Source organism: Pogona vitticeps, chromosome 4 (assembly GCF_051106095.1).
Source record: "Pogona vitticeps strain Pit_001003342236 chromosome 4, PviZW2.1, whole genome shotgun sequence".
Classification (NCBI taxonomy): Eukaryota; Metazoa; Chordata; class Lepidosauria; order Squamata; family Agamidae; genus Pogona; species Pogona vitticeps.
Window position 1 is genome coordinate 80,847,516 of NC_135786.1, and position 21,873 is coordinate 80,869,388.

At 40.3% G+C, this 21,873-nt stretch overlaps 1 protein-coding gene across 14 annotated transcripts in view; it reads right to left on the minus strand.

The window, feature by feature from the left end:
• Positions 1-20,940, minus strand: part of ERICH3 (glutamate rich 3) — a 98,358-nt gene extending 77,418 nt beyond the window's left edge. For 2 of the 14 annotated variants that reach the window (XM_078392989.1, XM_078392985.1), the window contains exons 1-4: positions 20,677-20,940; positions 17,197-17,359; positions 16,702-16,874; positions 14,764-14,830 (exon numbers count right to left, since the gene is read on the minus strand). In XM_078392989.1, coding sequence (XP_078249115.1) covers positions 14,764-14,780 — 17 coding nt within the window. In that variant the 5' untranslated portion in view covers positions 14,781-14,830; positions 16,702-16,874; positions 17,197-17,359; positions 20,677-20,940. Of the gene's footprint in view, positions 1-1,515; positions 1,806-14,763; positions 14,831-16,701; positions 16,875-17,196; positions 17,360-20,676 lie in introns of those variants that run through there. The other 12 variants (XM_078392987.1, XM_078392983.1, XM_078392992.1 and 9 more) reach the window with 10 other exon arrangements.
• Between the last annotated feature and the right edge of the window lie 933 nt (positions 20,941-21,873).

The following is a 21,873-nucleotide window of genomic DNA, read 5'->3' on the forward strand; positions in this document are numbered from 1 at the left end:
AATATGTTTCAGAAAGTAACTTTTAAAGTTTTTTATACCTAAACAATGGAGCTGTAACAGCAAAAAGAAAATTTGTGAATACATGACTTAAAAGTAACTACTCAAAGGAGCTACATTACAATTAGAATAAGCACATTTGAATCAACGGAATTTACAAAAGAATTGGCTCATCAAATCGCCACTGATCCAGTGTGTGTACTCTAATGTGACTTACTATGCGAAGCAACAGGATTTCAGCTATTGCTTTCTTATATTATGTAAGAGCAGGGTTACAGTTTACTACCCCAAAATTATACACTTTCTATACCTATTGAATATTGTATTTGTCAAATCCTACAAGGTTGCTGCATAGCTAATTGACACATTTTCTGCTCCATGGTTAAGTTTGTGTAACACCTTCCCCACCCTGTGAACCACCCAATAAACAACATTTCAGTCTGGTTAACTTACCATGGAGAAATCTATGCCACAAATATGATTTATGATTCAGTCTCAAAAAGTTAATCAATATATAAGTATTCTATGGGTGTATTCACTAAAAGACACATGTTTTAAACATTAGCGGTTATCTACTCCCCAAAAATTTATATTATAAAAACTCATATGAATATTAACCAAGGGAAAAGCTCAACACTTATTTTCTAGGAAAGACTTGAAAAATAGAGTCTGTTGTGAATTCATTACCTTTTTTTTATTCTCTGCATATGATTTCACAATTCCCCTCAAATTGATTAGCAAACCAGAAACTCGATGTTGACTATGAACATTCAACATCAAGATTACTGTTGCATTTTAATGCAAGGAAATTGCAATTACTTGTAAATTGCCAGACCTCTGGTTGCCCTCCAGTGCTTCTTTTTCACAAGAGTAACCAATAGATGAAAAGAAATACAGTATCTAAATTCCTTGCAGAAAACCGAGTCCAGAAACACCGTCTCTACCTGCTCTTTTTAAAATTTCTGCTTGCTCATTACAAAAGTAGGACCTCATACCAAAAAGTATTTAGACAAACATCAATTTTTGCATGTGGGACTTGATTGTTTAAGCAGCAAGAAATCTGTATTCAAAAGAAGGAACCCAAAAGGAGGAAAATAGCAGCAACTTTGCTTTCGACAATGGTTTTCATATTCCATTAGGTCTAAATGCCTCCTGCTTAAAGGGTAATTCCTGAAGAATATGAATGAGTTCAACTCTTTGCTCTTTGCAGCTCCCCACTCAATATGATTGCCTCCTCCCACCATCATCCTTTCCCCAATCCCTCTCCTTTAACCAGGGTTTAGCTCTGGATCCCTGGAACTATGTCATTATTAAACCCACAAGCTGGTATTTCATTCCCAGGAGAATACCATTTTGAATAAGAGTCAGAAAAGTCCCAAAACTATGGAGGTAAGAGATATTTTTTAACCAAGCTGTAAAATAAGTAGGTTTAAAAATGCAAATACAGCCACAGAGTTGCAGTCTCAAATCTTCCCTAAACAGAGGGACATCAACCATCTCTAGAACCTCCTCACTTACCCAGGCTGGTGATGGTTCATGTTTGCAAAATGGCTTCTCCCCCCCACACACTTATTTTTTCCTAGTTGCTTCTGCAAAGCCAAAGGGAAATTGCACCTTTGGGGTACTTAAAAGCGCCGTTGCTCTAAAAGAAGGCGCTCATCTTAAAGACTTGGTCGCTGATCGGCCTCGCCTCGTCCCAAGTGCCCAAAGCCAGCCGATGCCCCTGACGATGCAACCCGCAGGCTCCTTGCCTTCTCTTCCCTCCCTCCTTGCCACCGGCTGATACCAAGGCATCTCTTCCCGTTGCCAAGGGGAGGGAGAGCCACGTGGTGATGCTTTTGAAGGAGGTGGGCACCAAAGGCTCCCTCAGCCCAATGAAGCGGGAGGCGGACCGAAGCTCTTCCCGCTGATAGGGGAAACGGAGCTGCCATTTGCTCAGCCTGGAGAGCAGGTTCCCCAGGCGCCGGTAACCCGACGCACGCGCGCACAAATAAATACACGAGACGCCCGAGCTCCCGAAGAAGTTGGGGTGGAGGGCGAGCAAAGAAGGCAAATGGCCTTTGCTTGTAGGGCTGCGTCGCCCTTCCAACTTCGGCGCTCGGAGTTAAAGCTGAGGGGCATCGCTGGGTGGTTCTGTCCCTCGCCAGCCCACTTTCCAGGTGCAACAAACGTCAGGACTGACCCCGCCTTAACCAGAACAGGGGGTCCCCCAACTGGGAAACGTTCCCCCCCTGCTTCCTACAAGTTCCTGTATCCTCGGGTCACCGTGACCAGGGAAGAATTCTGGGAGTTGCATTCCCTAAAATAAAATAAAAGTACAGTAGCTTCTCACACTCCAGGATTTGTCCTGGGAATAATTCTGCCCTTCTGTGTCCCAGCCTCGGTTAGGCAAGGATGAGACTTCTCTGATTCTGCTGGTTCGGTTCTTAGGGAAGTCTTGGGCCACAAGCCAATTGCAGTCTTATGTGCAAAAGAGATCCGGAGAGGAAACGGTACCAAAACAAAAGGCAGAAAACTCTGGTCTCTTCCAGCATGTATAAAAACACAAAAGATTTGTGGCAGCTTAAGAGACTAATAGATTTATTTCAGCCCTGGCTTTCCTGGATCACCACCCAATTCCTCACTAAGAAAACTGTAGTGATCCTTGTTTGGTTTTGTACCCTGCATTTATTCCACTGAGCTTGAGGCTCCCCACCCCAGGGCTTTATTCTCACAACTCTGTGAGGTGGGTTCTTTAAAAAGCAAAGTGTGTTGCTTATATGTGTGAGGGTCCCTTAGTCTTCGCCTACCCCGAACCAAATAAAACAGAAGACGTTTTTAAACCAAACTTTTCTTCATTTATTAACTTGGGTAAGGGAATGGAAATGTCCACCAACTTGGGAATAAACTTCTCCTGTGTGAGCAACGGCTCATACAGGGGCACCCAGTCTTCATCAAACGGGTTGCTTGACCTCGCCACCCATGGACCAGCCTGAACCCGGGTGGGTTCTTCGGGAGCAAAGTCCTCTGGGTCAGTGATTAGTAACGGGGTTGTCTCTTCATACCCTGTAAATCCCCAGGGTACGTGGTTCTCTGCCCCATCGGCATCCCAGGGTCCTGGTAGTAACCCAGTTTCTTCAGCTCCTCCAGATACCATAACTTCTTCTCCTCCCTCTCTCTCTCTATTCGCCTCTTCTCTTCAACCAGCTTTCGCCGCCACTCTCTCGTCTCCCTTTCTCCCCAATAAGAGGGTCTAACTGACATTTCCCTCCTTCTCCTCCGCCTCCCTCTTAGTGAGACGCACCTGCTCCCACTTGCCCGTCCAAGGGTCTTGGATGGACACCCATTCCCATCCTTCTGCCTCCGTGTCCCTCCTCCTACTGACTTCTCCCACAGCTCCCTCCTCAGGCTCCTTCCAAGCTCTTCCCGCCCAAACCTGAGGAGTCTGGGTCAATATATTTAACCCCTTCAGGCCCCGTTCTAAATCCATAGTGTCCACGGCCTGATGTAACATCCGGGGTGGGAAAGGCTTGGGAGCTGTTTGGGTGCCCACGGAGGCTGTAGGGCGGGACGGCACTCCCAACATCACCCGGGGTACGGGTGTCACAATATGCAAACATAGCACTTCAAGCACTCATTGGTCAATTTACAAGTTAATTATGCAGGCTAAACATCGCCCCCATCCCCCCCACGAGCTGGGTAATTATTTTATCAACCTCTGAAAGATAGAAGGCTGAGTCAACCTTGAGCCGGATTGAACCCCAAGTCGTGAGAACAGTTTTGGCTGCAGTACAGCAGTTTAACCACTGCGCCAATTTAACCACAGCCTATGTGACACCTTACATAGGTAGAGGGCTATCCCAAAGACACTTAAGAATGGGTAATGGGCAATCTAAAAGAGGAAGAGAAGGGAAAGACAAAGGTAAGGTGGGGGAAATGAAGGAATAGAAACATGGCATCAGGTGGCTGAGAAAGATGACTGAAGGCTCAGGATGTGGTCCCAAATGACCCACTATTAATACATGTTTGGTCCTAGCTAAACTGCAAATTATATTATCAGGAAAAAATCTTCATAAAAGTCCAGTTTCCCCCACCTCAAGCAAAAAATCTCAGACAGATGTGAAAATGTGCAGAAAGAGGCCATCAGAAGAGGCCACTTGGATGTCTTCAGTTTGAGGTACGTTTACAGTTCACAGTAAGTAACAAGGGGACACTAGAAATTTATGACATTCTGCATGGTGTGGAAGAAGTGGTCTCTCTCTTTCCCTTGTGATGCAGAACATGAGGCCAATCAAATTAGGGAAAGGACAATGATTCCAATTTGAATTAATACAACCAACACAGTACAGTGGGGTCTCTACTTAAGAACTTAATCCGTATTGGAAGGTGGTTCTCAAGTTGAAAAGTTCTTATGTTGAATCTGCATTTCCCATAGGAATGCATTGAAAACCATTTAATCCGTATCTGCTCTGGTGCACTTTCCTGAATTAAATCAGAGAATTCTAAGTACCAGCGGTTCCCTTGGTGTACTCCTTGGTAGCCCATTTCCAGAAACTACACCCTTCATGTTAGCAAAATGTTTGTATTCAACATGATTGCTGTTATTTCAACTTTGTACATTGTATCTGTGTAAATAAATAGAACTCACTCACTGAACACTGCTCACAGGACTGACTGAGGCACACACTTGTATACACACTGGTGCCAAGGTGACAGCACTCGAATGTTCGTGGAGGAGAATGAAAGCTGAGCCTGTGAGAGGTGTGCCACCAAACATCATGCTGCAATAGTGTGTTCACAACACAATGTCTAGGGAGGACTTCGCCACCATTTGCCAAAATAAAGTGAGGCAGCAGAACTTTTCTCAAGGTTAAATAACAAAAAAAAATCTGCTCCACCACTTGTCAGAGGGATAAATTAAATTCACAACTTTTGACTTTTATCTTGTCCTACACTGTTGACATATGTGCCTTTTCCTGCCATTATTCAATTCCCCATACTCTTAAATGTCCTGGTGTGTATCCCTAGGGATACACATACCCCAGATGGGGAATCACAGCACTATATCACACTGGCTCTCATATTTGTTTATAAAGCTACTATAAGTCGCTTTCCCCAACACAGAAAGCTACTTATAGTGATCCTGATTCCTATATTACTTTGAACAGTTACATTCTTGATGACTCGGGAAAGTACCATTAAGGATTTATAATTCATAGAAGGGCTAATAAAAGTTGAAGTACATAATAAAAATAGAGCCTGAATCTAATTCTCTGAATGTTAGCATCACTTGGTATTCTAACATCAACACCCGGTGTACATTTAGCTGGACAATTAATTTATTTCTGTCCACATTTCTGTGGTAAATAAAATCTTCAAATTTATTCAACAACTTGGATAGCAACTAGCAAAGGAATTTAATATCTTAATGAAAAAGAAAAGAATGGAAATTTGGAATGAAAAAAATACTAGGGTATGAAAAGACAATTGGAAGGCCTGTGCTCCAGACTACAATCACAAGAGGTACAGGGAGCTACAGACAGCCAAATAGGCTAATGGTCAGTCCTGGTGGGTTGCTAATGGAATGTAAAAGAAAAGTAAGAGAAAATTGTAATTATATTCCAATTGTGAATAGAAGATGTAACACCATGTGCATATATTGCTGAGAACACATTAATGTCTATAATTTTTCAAAGCTAAGCTGGGTGGTATTTGCTCAGTACCTGAATAGGAGACCATCCATTAATAGCAGGAATTCTTGGGAAAGGATAAGAAAGAATCCTGCTTGAAACCCTGAAGAAATGCTGCCAATCAGAGTTGGCTGTATAGACCCGTATAAGGCACCTTCCTCCATTTCTATGTAGATGCAATAAGATACCTTTTCTGCTCTGCATCAGGGTGTACAACATGCAGACCCCACCCACTCCAATTTTTTTTAAAGGGGGCTTTTAAAAAACTATTTTGTTGGATTTGAAAGTCCTTTCTGCCTCTAGGTAACGTGTGGGCTAATTTTATATGGTTTGAGGGCCCCCAGCATCCACTCAACATTATTTTAAAATTATTTTTGGCCACAAGAGGGTGGCAGAAGGACTCATCATCTTGTAAGAGCCAAGGGAATGCTCCTCACAGGCAGACACACTTTTCTACAATCCAGGCACATACAGCCCCTGGATCTCTGGAGATAATCCATCCCTATTTTATGACATGCCTATCTATTTGTAGGAAAATACGTCGTAAAGGGATTTAAGGAACTCGATTTGGTGGACAGAGTGCCTGAAGAACTTTGGATAGAGGCTTGTAACATTGTACAGGAGGCAGCAACAAAAAACATCCCAAAGAAAAGGAAATGCAAGAAAGCAAAGTGGCTGTCCAAAGAGGCCTTAGAAATAGCAGAGAGGAGAAGGGAAACAAAATGCAAGGGGGATAGGGAAAGTTACAGAAAATTGAATGCAGACTTCCAAAGATTAGCAAGGAGAGACAAGAGGGCCTTCTTAAATGAACAATGCAAAGAAATAGAGGAAAATAACAGAAAAGGAAAAACCAGAGGTCTGTTCAGGAACATTGGAGATATTAGAGGAACATTTTGTGCAAAGATGGGCATGATAAAGGACAAAAATGGTAGGGACCTAACAGAAGCAGAAGACATCAAGAAGAGGTGGCAAGAATACACAGAGGAATTATATCAGAAAGATTTGGATATCCCAGACAACCCAGACAATGTAGTTGCTGACCTTGAGCCAGACATCCTGGAGAGTGAAGTCAAGTGGGCCTTAGAAAGCCTGGCTAACAACAAGGCCAGTGGAGGTGATGGCATTCCAGTTGAACTATTTAAAATCTTAAAAGATAATGCTGTTAAGGTGCTACAATATGGCAGCAAGTTTGGAAAACTCAACAGTGGCCAGAGGACTGGAAAAGATCAGTCTACATCCCAGTCCCAAAGAAGGGCAGTGCCAAAGAATGCTCCAACTACCGTACAGTTGCACTCATTTCCCACGCTAGCAAGGTTATGCTCAAAATCCTACAAGGTAGGCTTCAGCAGTATGTGGACCGAGAACTCCCAGAAGTACAAGCTGAATTCCGAAGGGGCAGAGGAACTAGAGACCAAATTGCTAACATGCGCTGGATTATAGAGAAAGCCAGAGCGTTCCAGAAAAACATCTACTTCTGCTTCATTGACTATGCAAAAGCCTTTGACTGTGTGGACCACAGCAAACTATGGCAAGTCCTTAAAGAAATGGGAGTGCTTGGCCACCTTATCTATCTCCTGAGAAACCTATACATGAGACAGGAAGCAACAGTTAGAACTGGATATGGGACAACTGATTGGATCAAAATTGGGAAAGGAGTACTACAGTGCTGTATATTGTCTCCCTGCTTATTCAACTTTTATGCAGAATACATCATGCGAAAGGCAGGACTGGAGGAATCCCAAGCCGGAATCAAGATTGCCAGAAGAAATATCAACAACCTCAGATATGCAGATGATACCACTCTGATGGCAGAAAGTGAGGAGGAATTAAGGAACCTTGTAATGAGGGTGAAAGAGGAGAGTGCAAAAAAAAAAATGGTCTGAAGCTCAACATCAAAAAAACTAAGATCATGGCCACTGGTCCCATCACCTCCTGGGAAATAGAAGGGGAAGACATGGAGGCAGTGACAGATTTTACTTTCTTGGGCTCCATGATCACTGCAGATGGAGACAGCAGCCCCGAAATTAAAAGACGCCGGCTTCTTGGGAGGAAAGCGATGACAAACCTTGACAGCATCTTAAAAAGCAGAGACATCACTTTGCCAACAAAAGTCCGCATAGTCAAAGCTATGGTTTTTCCTGTAGTGGTGTATGGAAGTGAGAGCTGGACCATAAAGAAAGCTGATCGCCAAAGAATTGATGCTTTTGAATTGTGGTGTTGGAGGAGGCTCTTGAGAATCCCCTGGACTGCAAGGAGAACAAACCTATCAATTCTAAAGGAAATCAACCCTGAGTGCTCACTGGAAGGACAGATCCTGAAGCTGAGGCTCTGATACTTTGGCCATCTCACGAGAAGAGAAGACTCCCTGGAAAAGACCCTAATGTTAGGAAAGTGTGAAGGCAAGAGGAGAAGGGGATGATGGAGGATGAGATGGTTGGACAGCGTCATCGAAGCTACCAGAATGAATTTGACACAACTCCGGGAGGCAGTGGAAGATAGGAGAGCCTGGTGTGCTCTGGTGCATGGGGTCATGAAGAGTCGGGCACAACTAAACGACTAAACAACGACATCATAAAGCTAAAGGAAGATCTTGCTGGATATTTTAAACTCCCTCTGTCAACTTGATTGGCTAATACACTTGCATCATCAGAAGCATGACCACCGATACCCCAAATACCTTTCTTTGGATGTTAACCCTTCCCAGCCTTTCCAGATATGCATGTTGTAAGCTTGTAAGATAGGATGCTCAACATAGATTGCTAATTAAGAACACAGATGAATCTACTGTCATGAACTTTCAACAATCAATTCCTTTTTAGACAGGCCTTTCCGGACTTTATTCCACCTTGATCCAACTTACCGTTCAACCCTGCCATCTTTCCCTTTTTATGTTAATGTTTATCGATTTTAATTTTAATTATTTAAACTGTATTAATTTATACATTGTTGTTATTGTACTGTCTGTTTTATTGTGCCGTGTGAACTGCCCAGAGTGGGCTTGGTTGCCAGATGGAAAGCATACAAATCAAATCAATCAATCAATCAATGATACAAGTCAAGCTGGCTTATTTTCCACTTCAGCATCCACAAACTCTTCTGCTCTAATGCTTTTAGTACTGCTGATATTTCCCATTAGAAACAAATACTAAAAGCATTAGAGCAGAAAACCACTATCATCAGTTTATTGTTCGGTATAATTCAGGTAAGCTCACAGCATGTTAAACCAATTAGCTGTCTCTTGCTTTCTCAATGAGTGCTTGTCATTATAGCCCTGGAAAACAAAATATGATGAAACCGAAGTTTAAATAACTTATAAGACGCAAAGGAAAGGAATCATGTTTTCACCTTCCTTCAAGCAATATCCAATATGTGTGCCTTGGAGAAAGTGTGAAATTATGTTTTGACAAATGTGTTATTTCCCTCTTCCTATAGCAAAAGTAAGATACATTTCATTACTACAGATAAGGAATGTGTTGTAATAACACTAGGACACCTTGTTATGAGAGACAACCAACTTTCTCATGAAAACCATAAGCAGCAGTGTTCACAAAAGAAAAATTCCGAAAGAATCTTCGTTAGTGCAATAATGATGTACAACCTTACATGTTTTCCAGGATTTTTCATCGGGGAGGAGTCCAACACAGCACATCTGCTTTGTTTTGTTTTAAGGAATGTGTATGAGGAGAAAAGGTTAAGCCATGTGGTCTGCATCTGGTTATCATCCTAAGATGGAAAATGAAAAGAGTCTGCAAACATTCAAATTAGGATATACCTAGGAATTGTAATTTTTCATGTACTTGGGACCACCCTCTCATAAGTTTCTGGGGAAAAAAATACACACACACACAAAGATTTATTTTCTGTTTGGAGAATATAAAAGCTAACTTCTCTAGGAACTATGTTTTATTGGGAAGAGACAGTCCAGAGATGGTGTGAAGGATGTAAGAAGGTAGAAGAATAAAGGAGACAGAGAAGCTGACTTGAAGTTGTTGCATCTATATGCCTTGAATGCCAAGTCAGCTTGCCCTGTCTTGCCATCTTTTCATAACATCTTGCCTCATGAAGAGATCTGGACAGCTTCAAAACTTTGCCCATAATTTGAACTTTTTTTTTTGGTTCACCTAATAAAGGAAAAGCAAAGCAAAGCATGCTGCTTATATACCACCCCATAGCGCTTAAAGCTGTCTCTGGATAGTTTACAATTTAAAGCTGTCTCTGGATAGTTTACAATTTAATCATACAGGTCACACATTGCCCCCACCCGTCCCCCCTTTGCTGGGTACTCAAGTTACTGACCTTGGAAGGACAGAAGGCTGACTCAACCATGAGCCACATACCTGAGCCTGGGATCAAACTCAGGTTGTGAGCTGTTTGCACAGCAGTACTGCAGTTTAACTACTGTGTCATGAGGAAGAATCTGATATGGATTTCTTTTTCTTAAGACAGTTTCCTCTGCATTGTACAAATGATTCAACAGTATACATACTTCAGGTGACATTTAATAAATAGTTCAGTTCCATTAATGAACAAGACATTTTGCTAATTAGCTATGTCCCAGTGTGAACCAAAGTGACATCCAGAGCCGCCTTCACATAACCTTTGATCCCCAAATGTAATAAAGCACATTGCATGTTTTCTAATAATTCCACTCTAACTGGGTATATTACTGAAGAATGCTTTACCTCTGACAATGGCACATATGCTTGATCAGAGGACTGACTAGCCTTTCACCTTGTACTTTACCTTAGTTATTTCAGTTTCATTAAGACTGGTCAATTCAAGGCAGGCAATAAGGAAAAATGCAAGTTTAAGATTAAGGGAAATATATTTAAAATATCAGTTGAGTTAAAGCTGTGAGGTTATTCTTCAAGGAAATATTTTTTTCAAGATTTTGGATATCTGACTCATATTTTTCTACTGATAGAAAACATCTATCACCAAAATGAGGGTTGGAAGTCAGACACCAGAAATACTCAAGACTGGAGAACATTTTGCCTCAGAACCACTTGAAAAATACTCAGAAGGAAATTGGCCCACCCCTTATTTTGCCACTGGATGCCTTCTTCAGAAGAGGGACACCAACTGACTGAGGATTATTAAGAGGTTTCCATTCCAAGTATTTGTTTTCCAAGCAAAAACCAAGCAATAAGCCTAGGCAGGCCTTGCATCTTGGCATATCCATCTACAAGACTCTGACAGTGCTCCCACTGTTCCAATGGGCTTTCTCATAGAAATAATCAATGAAGTGAGAAACATTTGGCTATCTAGACATCATAGAGATTTCATGATGTTTTTCAATTGGCCATTTTTGCTGGGATATCTGAGCAGCACAGGCCAGAAACCTCTGAAGGGATAAGACTTCTTCACACGTGTCACAAACGAATGAAAAGATTTCAACACATTTTTCTTCTTGCTCTCTTACCAACATTTCAAATGCTTCGATAAATGCAAATGTTCATAATAAAAATGGTACTTATTAACCCTGATCCGTAACTAGACTAAAAATGTGATAAACATCACTTGAAACATCACTTTAAAATCCTGATGGAGAAGAAGATATTATCAGGGTAAAGAACTTGTGGGCATTTGACCAGTCAATTAACTTTACAAATGAAATTACCATACCACATCTAACATCTGCACAGAAGATCAACAACTATACAACTTTGAGTTCTACCAAATGATTATCCATTGTTGCTACAGAAGTAATGGGTTTACAGATTATTCCTGTTATTTATCAACTCCATTACAAAAGTGAACAAAATCAAATAGCTGTCTTGTATGTTTTTATTATTTTGAAGTAAGAGGGATACAGAACACAATTCTGTGATCAACAAATACAAACAAAATCAGTCAGAGTAATCCACATCCAGCGTTTCCATGGGGGTGGGCAGGACACAGAATGGCAGGTGTAGAAGTCATCTTTAGGAAGATCCATAGAAAAATGAAGAACAAAATCTTTTAAGGCAAATCCAAAAGATAAAGCATTAGATTGTTCCAAACTTCTTTAACCTAGCCTGTCCAAATCATTACCTATCACATTCACTGTGTCTTATACACAAACCAAATTTTGTATAGCAGTTCAAATGTGTTGCATAACAGCATTTCATCCTCAAAAAACCTTGGCTGTAGATTATGTCACCATGAGTCTCTGCTGCCGCCTTCACCAGATATTGAGGCTCCACAACTGGTTTCAGCCAACTAGCTTTTCTATATCTGCTTGTTTATGCATCTCCTCCTAAAAAAAGAAGCTAACATTTTACATCTAACATGAGAACATTGTGTTCTTTTCAAGGACAGAACCACCAAGGAAGGGGGTGAGAGTTCAATGGCTGAGCAAATGCTTTACAATAAAATATTTCCCACATCAAATTCCTAACAGTTCCAGATAGGGCTAGGAGGAGCCCTGGGGGAGCTGTTGGCAACCCGTTCCTACAGTACAGGACTAGGTGGACTACTGGTTTGACAAAATAAATGGCAGCTTCCTATGTCCCTAACCTTTCTGTTACACAGCTGAGAAAATGCAAAGGTGGCTCCAAAGCAGTGCAGCCAGAAATCTGCTTCTGCACTGGGAATTTCTGACCTTTTCCCACTGAGTAGTACAACAGTGGAACCAGTTACCTCAAGAGTTGGTGAGTGATCTAACACTGGAGGCATTCAAGAAAAACTTAGATAATCACCTGGGAGATATGCTTTGATGTATTCCTGCACTGAGCAGGGGGTTGGACTTGATGGCTTTGTAGGCCCCCCTTCCAACTTCACTTTTCTGTGATTCTATGAGATGACAAGGGAGAGGCAAGTCACTGATATGCTTTGCATACAGTACTAAGCTTAATTACCTTCTTATAGGTGAAACAGCAACAAAGGTATTATTATTATTATTATTATTATTATTATTATTATTATTATTATTATTATTATTATTATTATTATTATTATTATTATTATTATTATTATTATTATTATTATTATTATTTATTTATTTATTTATTTATTTATTTATTTATTTATTTATTTATTTATTTATTTATTTATTTATTTATTTGATTTATATCCCACCCATCTGGTCGAGTAGACCACTCTGAGCGGCTTCCAATAAAAAAAAAGAACATATACAATAAATAATAAAAATATTACAGACAGACTGTGACATATACGAGAATAAAGGAAATAATAAGTAAAGAAGATGCAGTAAATCATGTTGAAAGTAGAATTTTGCTCATGCCAATCAGATCCAGCCCCAATCCAGACCATAAGGTTTTAGTAAAGTCTTATCTAAATAACAAACACAGAACTTTTTAAGCCCCAAGGACTAAACTCCTGGACTTTGTGTGAATAAAAGGCCTGAAGAGGTGACTGACATTTAAAGAAACTTCCAGAAATCTGTATGTTTGGATTCAATCATCTAAGGTTGTTTCAAGAAAAGGTACTGTTGGCTAAATTATATACAATATATCACAGAAGTGAGTACACCCCCTCACATTTCATAAATATTTTAGTATATCTTTACATGTGACAACACTGAAGAAATGACAATTGGCTACAATGTAAAGCAGTGAGTAGACAGCTTGTAGAACAGTGTAAATGTGCTGTCCCCTCAAAATAACGCAGCACAAAGCCATTGATGTCTAAAACACTGGGAACAAAAGTGAGTACAGCCTCCCAAGTGACAATGTCCAAATTGAGCCCAAGTAGCCGTTTTCCCTCCCTGGTGTCATGAGACCCGTTAGTGTCAAATCTCAGGTGTGAAGGGGGAGCAGATGTTATTGCTCTCACTCTCTCAGACTGGTCCCTGGAAGTTCCACATGGCACCTCATGGTAATGAAGTATCTCAGGATCTGAAAAAGCGAATTGTTGCTCTACATAAAGATGACCTAGGCTTTAAGATGGCCAAAACCCTGAAACTGAGCTGCACCACAGTTGCTAAGACCATAGAGCAGATTAACAGGATAGGTTCCACTCAGAACAGGCCTCGCCATGGTCAACCATAGAAGCTGAGTGCCCGTGCCCAGCGTCATATCCAGAGGTTGGCTTTGGGAAATAGACATACGAGTGCTGCCAGCATTGCTGCAGAGGTTAAAGGGGGGGGGGTCAGCCTGTCAATGCTCAAACCATACACTGCATACTGTATCAAATTGGTATCCAGGGCTATTGTCCCAGAAGGAAGCCTCTTCTAAAAATGGTGCACAAGAAAGCCTGCATACGGTTTGCTTCAGACAAGCAGACTAAGGACATGGATTTCTGGAACCATGCCCTGTGGTCTGATGAGACAAAGATAAACCTCTTTGGTTCAGATAGTGTCAAGCGTGTGTGGTGGCAACCAGGTGAGGAGTACAAAGACAAGTGTGTCATGCCTACAGCCATGCATGGTGGTGGGAGTGTCATGGTCTGGGGCTGCACAAGTGCTTCTGGCACTGGGGAGCTACAGTTCATTGAGGGAACCATGAATGCCAACATGTACTGATCCCCTTCCTTCGGAGACTGGGCCACAGGGCAGTATTCCAACATGACGACCCCAAACACACCTCCAAAACGACCACTGCCTTGCTAAAGAAGCTGAGGGTAAAGGTGATGGACTGGCCAAGCATGCCTCCAGACCTAAACCCTATTGAGCATCTGTGGGGCATCCTGAAATGGAAGGTGGAAGTGTGCAAGGTCTCTAATATACACCGTCTCTATGATGTCATCATGGAGGAGTGGAATAGGACTCCAGTGGCAGCCTGAGAAGCTCTGGTGAACTCTATGCCCAAGAGGGTTAAGGTAGTGCTGGAAAGTAATACTGGCCACACAAAATATTGGCACTTTGGGCCCAATTTGGACATTGTCACTTAGGGGTGTACTCACTTTTGTTGCTAGCGGTTTAGACATTAATGGCTGTGTGTTGTGTTATTTTGAGAGGACAGCACATTTACACTGTTCTACAAGCTGTACACTCACTGCTTTACATTGTAGCCAAGTGTCATTTCTTCAGTGTTGTCACATGAAAAGATACACTAAAATATTTATGAAAAGTGAGGGGGTGTACTCACTTCTGTGATATACTGTATCATTTTGTGTGCTATTTTTAAACATTAAGATGCAAAAAATAAAGATATACCTCTGATACTTGATCATTTCAGCGCAGCATTCTTAGGATTCCCCAGTTGGAGCTCTATTTATTCACACTGTCACAAAAGACATGGAAAGAATTAAATTCTGAACATCTAACATTTCACAAGAAGATTCTCATTAAAAAGGTGAAGCACATACCCAAGTATCACTCTTCCCTTGCTTGACAGCAGTACTTACAGAATGTTATGGCAGAGCTATGGAATGCTCTCCTTTTAAAAGTCGGACTTGGCACAGACACTAACCCTATCTTTGCACCAAGTTAAAACATTATTATTCACTGAGGCTTTCGGTGATTAAGGCTGTGAAGACTTTTTAATGCATGATTTTTAAAAACATTTTTAATGTCTAAAACTACATTCCTTTTGTATTGTTTATTGTTGTATTCTGCTCTGAGATCATAAGCTATGGGCCAAATATGAAAGTTCTAAGTAAAAAAATACTTGCAAGTCACTGAAAGGCTGAGACTTTTGCTAACATCTCTCTGATCAAATCCATGACGTGGGCACCAGCTATTTCCTTTTATGATAAAGACATTAGTTGTTTAGTACTATAATTTTCTGGATGTTTGGGAAGTTCTAAAAACCATAGAGCATCTTGTGTCACCTTAAAGACCAACATGTTTTATTTGGCTTTTCTTGGACTGCATCCCAGCTCGTTACACGCACAGTAGATTTCATCATCATCACCACCTACGTCCTTCTATCAAGTTCACTTATAAGCAACATAAAACCACAGAAGAATAAAATATAATATGCAAAACAGTCACTGAATAAACCAACAAAAGCAGGCAGCAAATGGAGGAAGTCAAGTACCAAACACATGATGAATTTGTTCAACTGCTTGAAGAATGAAAGAAGAGTGGGCCCAGCAGACCTTCACAGAAGCAAGGTGTGTGGGTATTCAACTTCTCAGTGACCTCCATAAAAAGTCCACTACTGGATATTCCCCCAGGTAATCTTATATGAGGTCAGAACTAGAAGCAGAGAGTCTGAGCAAGTGGGTAGCCTCACAGCTGTCAAAATATCATGACACTGTACCTGAAACCCAACTGAAGTTATACTGGCTTAACCCATCCGTGTCATTTTCAATTGACGCAGGCATTTAATGTTGCACACCAAGTTACATGCTGTGCAATAGCAAATTAATAGGATTCTGAGCAACACAGAGCCAACTCTTGGAAAGAACAATCCAAGTGAAGTTCTATCTTTATGCCTCTAAGCTCCGTGCAAGGAAGAAGTGATCAAACTGCTGGTTGCTCTCTGACTGTGTAAGTGAGGTGAAACCCACTGTGCCCTTCCTCACCAGCCAGAGTTTCAGGGTCAATGGCAGCAAGAAAGACCACCAGCAAAGGAAGACTTAACTGGATATAAAGGCCTGTGTATAACCCACCATTTTATTCGGCCATTGTCGAAGTGAGTTTACTCTACCTTTTCCATTCACTTCTATTCCCTTGCACATCTTGTCCCCTTAGGAGAAAAACCTGCCTTTCACCTTTTTGTGATGGGAGATATCGCATTCAGATATCCATCTGAACAACAGATATCCAGTAAAAGTTGAAAACTCTGGAAGCTCTTATGTGCAAAATGTATTAAACTCTAAATAAATGTCCCAGTAGGTCTTTAAAGATCAATGGATAAAAATAATTTGTTAAAATGCATAGGTTCTTACTCATGAGTAAAAGCTTGATATTAACAGGATTAAATAAAACACATGCTTGGGCTTTTAATCATTTTTAATCAGCTATTTTTTCACACTTTAAAAATATTAAATGAGTTTAAAATATGAATAAGTAAAGTTACTGGTAAAACCAAAGAACCCACTGTACTCTGCAAGAGCACTTCTGACGAAAACTGCACTGAACACGGATTACAACTGCAGTCTAAATTTTCATGGGAATAGGCTCACTGAATAAACTGAGACAAACCTCTGAATCCATACGGAGAGGATTGTGCTCCAAATTACTTTAAACTGAGCCACAAATTCTTCCTTCCATGATTAAATACATCATGGGGTCCATTACTCAAAACTAGGTGAGTCCTGTTCTCAGTTCACAATGTACTCGAGATGTTCAAAGCATAAGCATGTTGCTATTCCAGTCTAGAAAATTAAGAGGAAAGATGTCATTGGCAACAACTGTTTTAACGTTTGTAACAGGATCATATGAAAATACTGTACAGCAATTTCCCAAAACAATCTTAGCAAAGCCCTTTTATTGCGCCTTTTTGAATTAGAAATTTTTTGTACCAATGGAAAACTGTGGAGTTAATTTATTATAGCTAAAAAACAATTAAAACCACCCAGACTCCTAAACCACTGTAAGATCTTAAAGACTAGACAGTTTAATTTGGCATCATCTTTATCGGCTTATTTACTGGCAAAGAGAAGTTTCTAATTAGTGTTAAATAGTAGTGACGCTAACTTTTTTTTAGCATAGTTCTATTGCAGGTTAAGGCATTCATTTTTACTTGATTCGTCCTTGGAACTGGCAATGCAGCATCAGTCTGCAGCTTTAGTACTTCAGGTCCACCAAACTGAAGCTCTTTGACAGCTCTCATCACATTTCTCCCTGTTGCCATGGCAACCTAGAAAATCACAGATAAAAGACAGTATCTTAATCTTGGCTTCTGTTTCTGCTTCAGAAAGAAAGGATCAAATGACTTGCTCTTCTGCTGAAATTTAAATTAGATATTCATCACCCATTTTATTCTGTTCCACAACATATTACCTTTGGGGTTTTGTATTATAAAATTTTGAGCCTACAAAGGTGGAGAACAACCACCACCAATGGGATCAAATATGTAAAAAATACACCAAAACAAATATTATCAGCACAGAAATATCCTCTTTAATATTTTGAAAAAAAATTCTACTTGAGGGTGAACTTGTCCTTTCAAAAAAATAAACTAAAAAAAACTTACCCATCCCCATTTTTAAAGGGTCGTTGCAGTAAAAGAGTTTGCAAAACTAGCAAACTTGCAAGCTCATGGATGACAATCAGTAAATGTTGACTGTCTGTGAGCCAGAATAATTTGTTTGATTTTCTTCTTATTGTATTTTTAGTGGGGACTTTTAGTGAGTGGGGAGTGTTGGGGGATTTCTTTAGTGGGTGGGGAGTGTTTGGGGAATTTTATGTGTGTGCATGTGTCTGGTGTCTGGGTGTCTGTGAACTTCATTGTATGGGTATACTGTGTATATACTTACAATGACAATAAATAAATTATTATTATTATTATGAAAGCATTCCAAGAGAAGCAGAAGCATCCAAAAACATAATTGTTACATACCACTCACTGTAGAATCCAGCAGTGTGACTTATGATGTTTAAGGCTAATAACATCATCAGCCATGGCAGCTTTTTGGAAATTAGACATTTCTGATCCCTCCCCACCCCCCATGGACACTGCACAAAGGTTCACAAGCTCCCTTGGGATCTTTTTCATCCATGATGAAGCCATTGAGGGTCGTGGAAGAAATATTTAATTTCTGAAAATTGCTGCCAGTAAAATCACTGATGGCAATTTTTGGAAATTAATCACTCTCCCCTTCTTCATCTCATGGCTTCTACATGATGAAAGAGATGCCATGGTAACCTCAGGACTAGAGACAGGTGTATTCATATACGAATATCCCACCACAGGTGGAAATAACGAGGGTTATAAAGAACTGTCCACACACGATTTCCCGGCGGCCGCCAGCTCCTATCGCGCCATTGTCCGCAATCAATTACCCAGTTCTGGCAGGAGGCGGGATGACAGGCCTCTCTGCTGGGTCGGAGAGTGGCTAATCCATTGTGGAGAACAGCCCAATAGGAAGCCTGTGCGGAGCCAGCGGCAGCAGCGAAATCATGAGTGGACACCATCTTTATTTCCACCTGTGTGGGGATATTCATATAGGAATACCCCCATCTCTACTCAAAACCTATGAGGGAGAGGGAATTGGAAATGTTTTACTTCCAGAAAGGCCTGTAGTTGATTGTGTCATCAACCTTATGCAGCATAACGTAGAGAACAGGATTTTAACCACTGTACTAATAAGCTTACTGTTCAAATTATACTAGCATTTAAGGTGACAAAAAACCCTCTGACAGAGTTGAATACGGAGGAAAAAGCTAGCTTCACTTACCCATAGTAGGGGGCAAACTCAGTATGTATAGCTTCCACCCCAAATTAATGATGGGAGAGGAAAGGGTCAATGCTATCACACCAGGTAGACAATCTTATAAACTACCATAAGGGGCTGTCAAATTAATACTAACAGTCTGTAAAATATCTTAAGCATAGCTTCCACAATACCACTTCTAGTTCAGTCCCAATTTACAGCAATAGTAAGCTACATTTTATTAACACAGGTTTTTCAAATGCTCCTGACTGCAGCCATAAGAAAATGCTTGTGAGCAGAAACTGACAATAGTACCCCTAAAGTGATGCTAAATATTACAGGTGGATTCAACTACATTACTAGAATGTTTTGGGAATTGAGTGAAACTAGAGGCTTGCACATTCATGAATATCTAGCATGATTGTAGTGTCATATGAATAAATGAACCAACCCAGACCATTAACCAATTTTATTTTCTCTCCCCCCCCCCCCAAATCTTATCTTCATCAATATCTCTCCAGGTGAAAAGCAATCCAACTGAATCTTTCAGCATCAGTTGAGCCTTGCCAGGAACAATTTTAAATTCTGACACCCAAAGAATAAAAAAAGTTTCCTTTTTTTTAAATTGACAAGCTACATAAGGACTAAAATGTGTCATTTTGAAATAATGTGAAAAAGACCAGATTTTTTTTGTATACATTTAGCTTATATTTCGATTCTCCTGAGGAATCTGTGTGACCATCCTGAGATACTGAAGTCACAACCTTACTCTTTTCTGTACAAACCAAAATAGTCTTTCAGCATTTATATTTTGTATATCAATTTTTATAGTTTAGATTTTGTATATCAATTTCTTATGGTTTTTAAATTGTCCTTTTAACTACTGTATAATTTTAACAATATTTTCGATATATAAATACCATGGAATACTAAAAAAACAGCAAACCATAGTTTCCAAATATTTTAATGTCATATTAGATAGCCTTTAAGATGCAGTCACATTTCACAGAATTTTAATTCAAGCCACAAAGTGTTAGTGTAAAATATTGCATATTTACTGAAGTAACACTTTGCTACAACCTGAACCGAAAGATTTCAAACTAACACTGCCAAATATTCATTTTAGAAAACAAAACCTCACAGATCATAGAACACACAGCAACACTGAACACTTACACCAACCAATGCAGAGCAGGTGACACTTTTATTAAATCACTAAAAAAATCTAAATAATCTACTAACTTTCATGGATCAGGCACATACCCATGTCTTGTCCACAAAAAGTTCATGGCAGATATTTGTGCCAGGCTGGTGCATATATACAACATACACAATATAAGAGCAGGTGGTACCTGCTTCTGCCCACTAGACAATATTATTAATTTGGCTTCAACTGGCTCCGACTTCTGGGTTAACTGAATTTTCACCCCAATTTCCCAATGGAGGATTTCGGTTTTTTGTGTTACACTATTCCCCAGCAGAATAGAAACTTGTAATTTCAAAAGAAAGCCATGTGAGAAATGTGTAGTTCCCCCCCACCCAGCATACAAACGAAGTTTTACCAGTCGTACCGGAACATAATATGAGACAGAATCTTCTGTTGAATGTTTGTCCACCTAAATATGCATGAATCTTATCAGAAAGAGTAACTCTTACCCAAACAAAAGTGCCGATAGTAACCACTATATTCCACAGATTAGAAACAACCAGGCAAGGAATCATGTTTTTAATTTAAATAATTTAATCATTTATTTAATATTACACATAAAAAGTTAATAGTTGAGATTTAAAAAAACAACACCTTTCCTTTCGTCCAACGCCGAAGCCCCTTCTGCAACAGTGCTCACCGCCTGCGTACAAAGAACTAGGTACTATACGGGCAAACCGTCAATAACGCTGTACCACATATAACACGCGTACCGCCGAATTCATTCAACTTCTACCTATGCACAATTTTGAGGACACTTCCGGTTTCTTTTAACAGGCGAGCCCCTCCCCTTGGGATTCCCGAAACTTTAACCGCGCAAGCGCGGGAAGAAACGTCCCGGCTTTCGCGTCACAAAGCTTCGAGCAGGGCGAGCATGCGCGATAGAGGACAACTTTTAAGTGGCTTTCTGGTTGGGTGAGGAGCCTTTTTCGTTCTGATGAGACTGTCCCGTGTTCTTTTGTGTGCCGGGGACCGGGAGCAGCCGTAGCCGGAGAGATTGGTCTCGGGCGATTCTGCGTTTTTGGTTTATAATACGCTTCTCTTTTTGCCTCCTGGGTGTAAACGGGGCCTATGTCTAAGTAAGGGGGCGTGGAATTGCAACGCTCTTTGTGTAATCGGATCCCAGTAACTCAATTTTATTTTGGTTTTTCCATCCAGTAACTACGTTATAGATGGGTTGCCGTGTTAATTTGTGCAAGCGTCATAGGTGAAAACAAAATAAAAACTTTTTAAAAAAAAGACAAATGTGGTGGCACCTTTAAAATTAACTTCTATTTTTTATATAAAAGTCTTTGAAGTGTCACCATGTTTTTGTCTTTTTTTAAAAAAACTTATTTTGTTTTCACCTATTACAGTTAAGTTATGGAGCGAATAAATGTGGTAGGGGTAAGGCAGCGTCTCCATAAGGTGAAGAAGGGCAACAGGATCTTGCCTTGAACAGCCAGGACTCAACAGCACATTTACCTGGAAATTCCCATCCTCTTCAGTGTGTGCTCTTGTGCCTTACTCCTCTTGCATTTGTTTACCTTTTTAAAAATGTGGTATTGCTTGATCGTTTTCTGTATTTGTATACAGTACTTAATGTTTTTAGCATTAGTATTGCCTTTTAATGATGTAAAGTAGAAAGGAGGGGAAAATATAAACAAAAATTTTCACACCTGGTGGCTTGCAGGTGCTATAATTTTCAAACGTTCTCCCCCCAAAAACAATATTTTTTTAAAGATGATTCCAATCTCTGGGCTTCGTTACTTTTCTACTGTCAAACATGCACTTTGAATGTTGAAGTAAAAA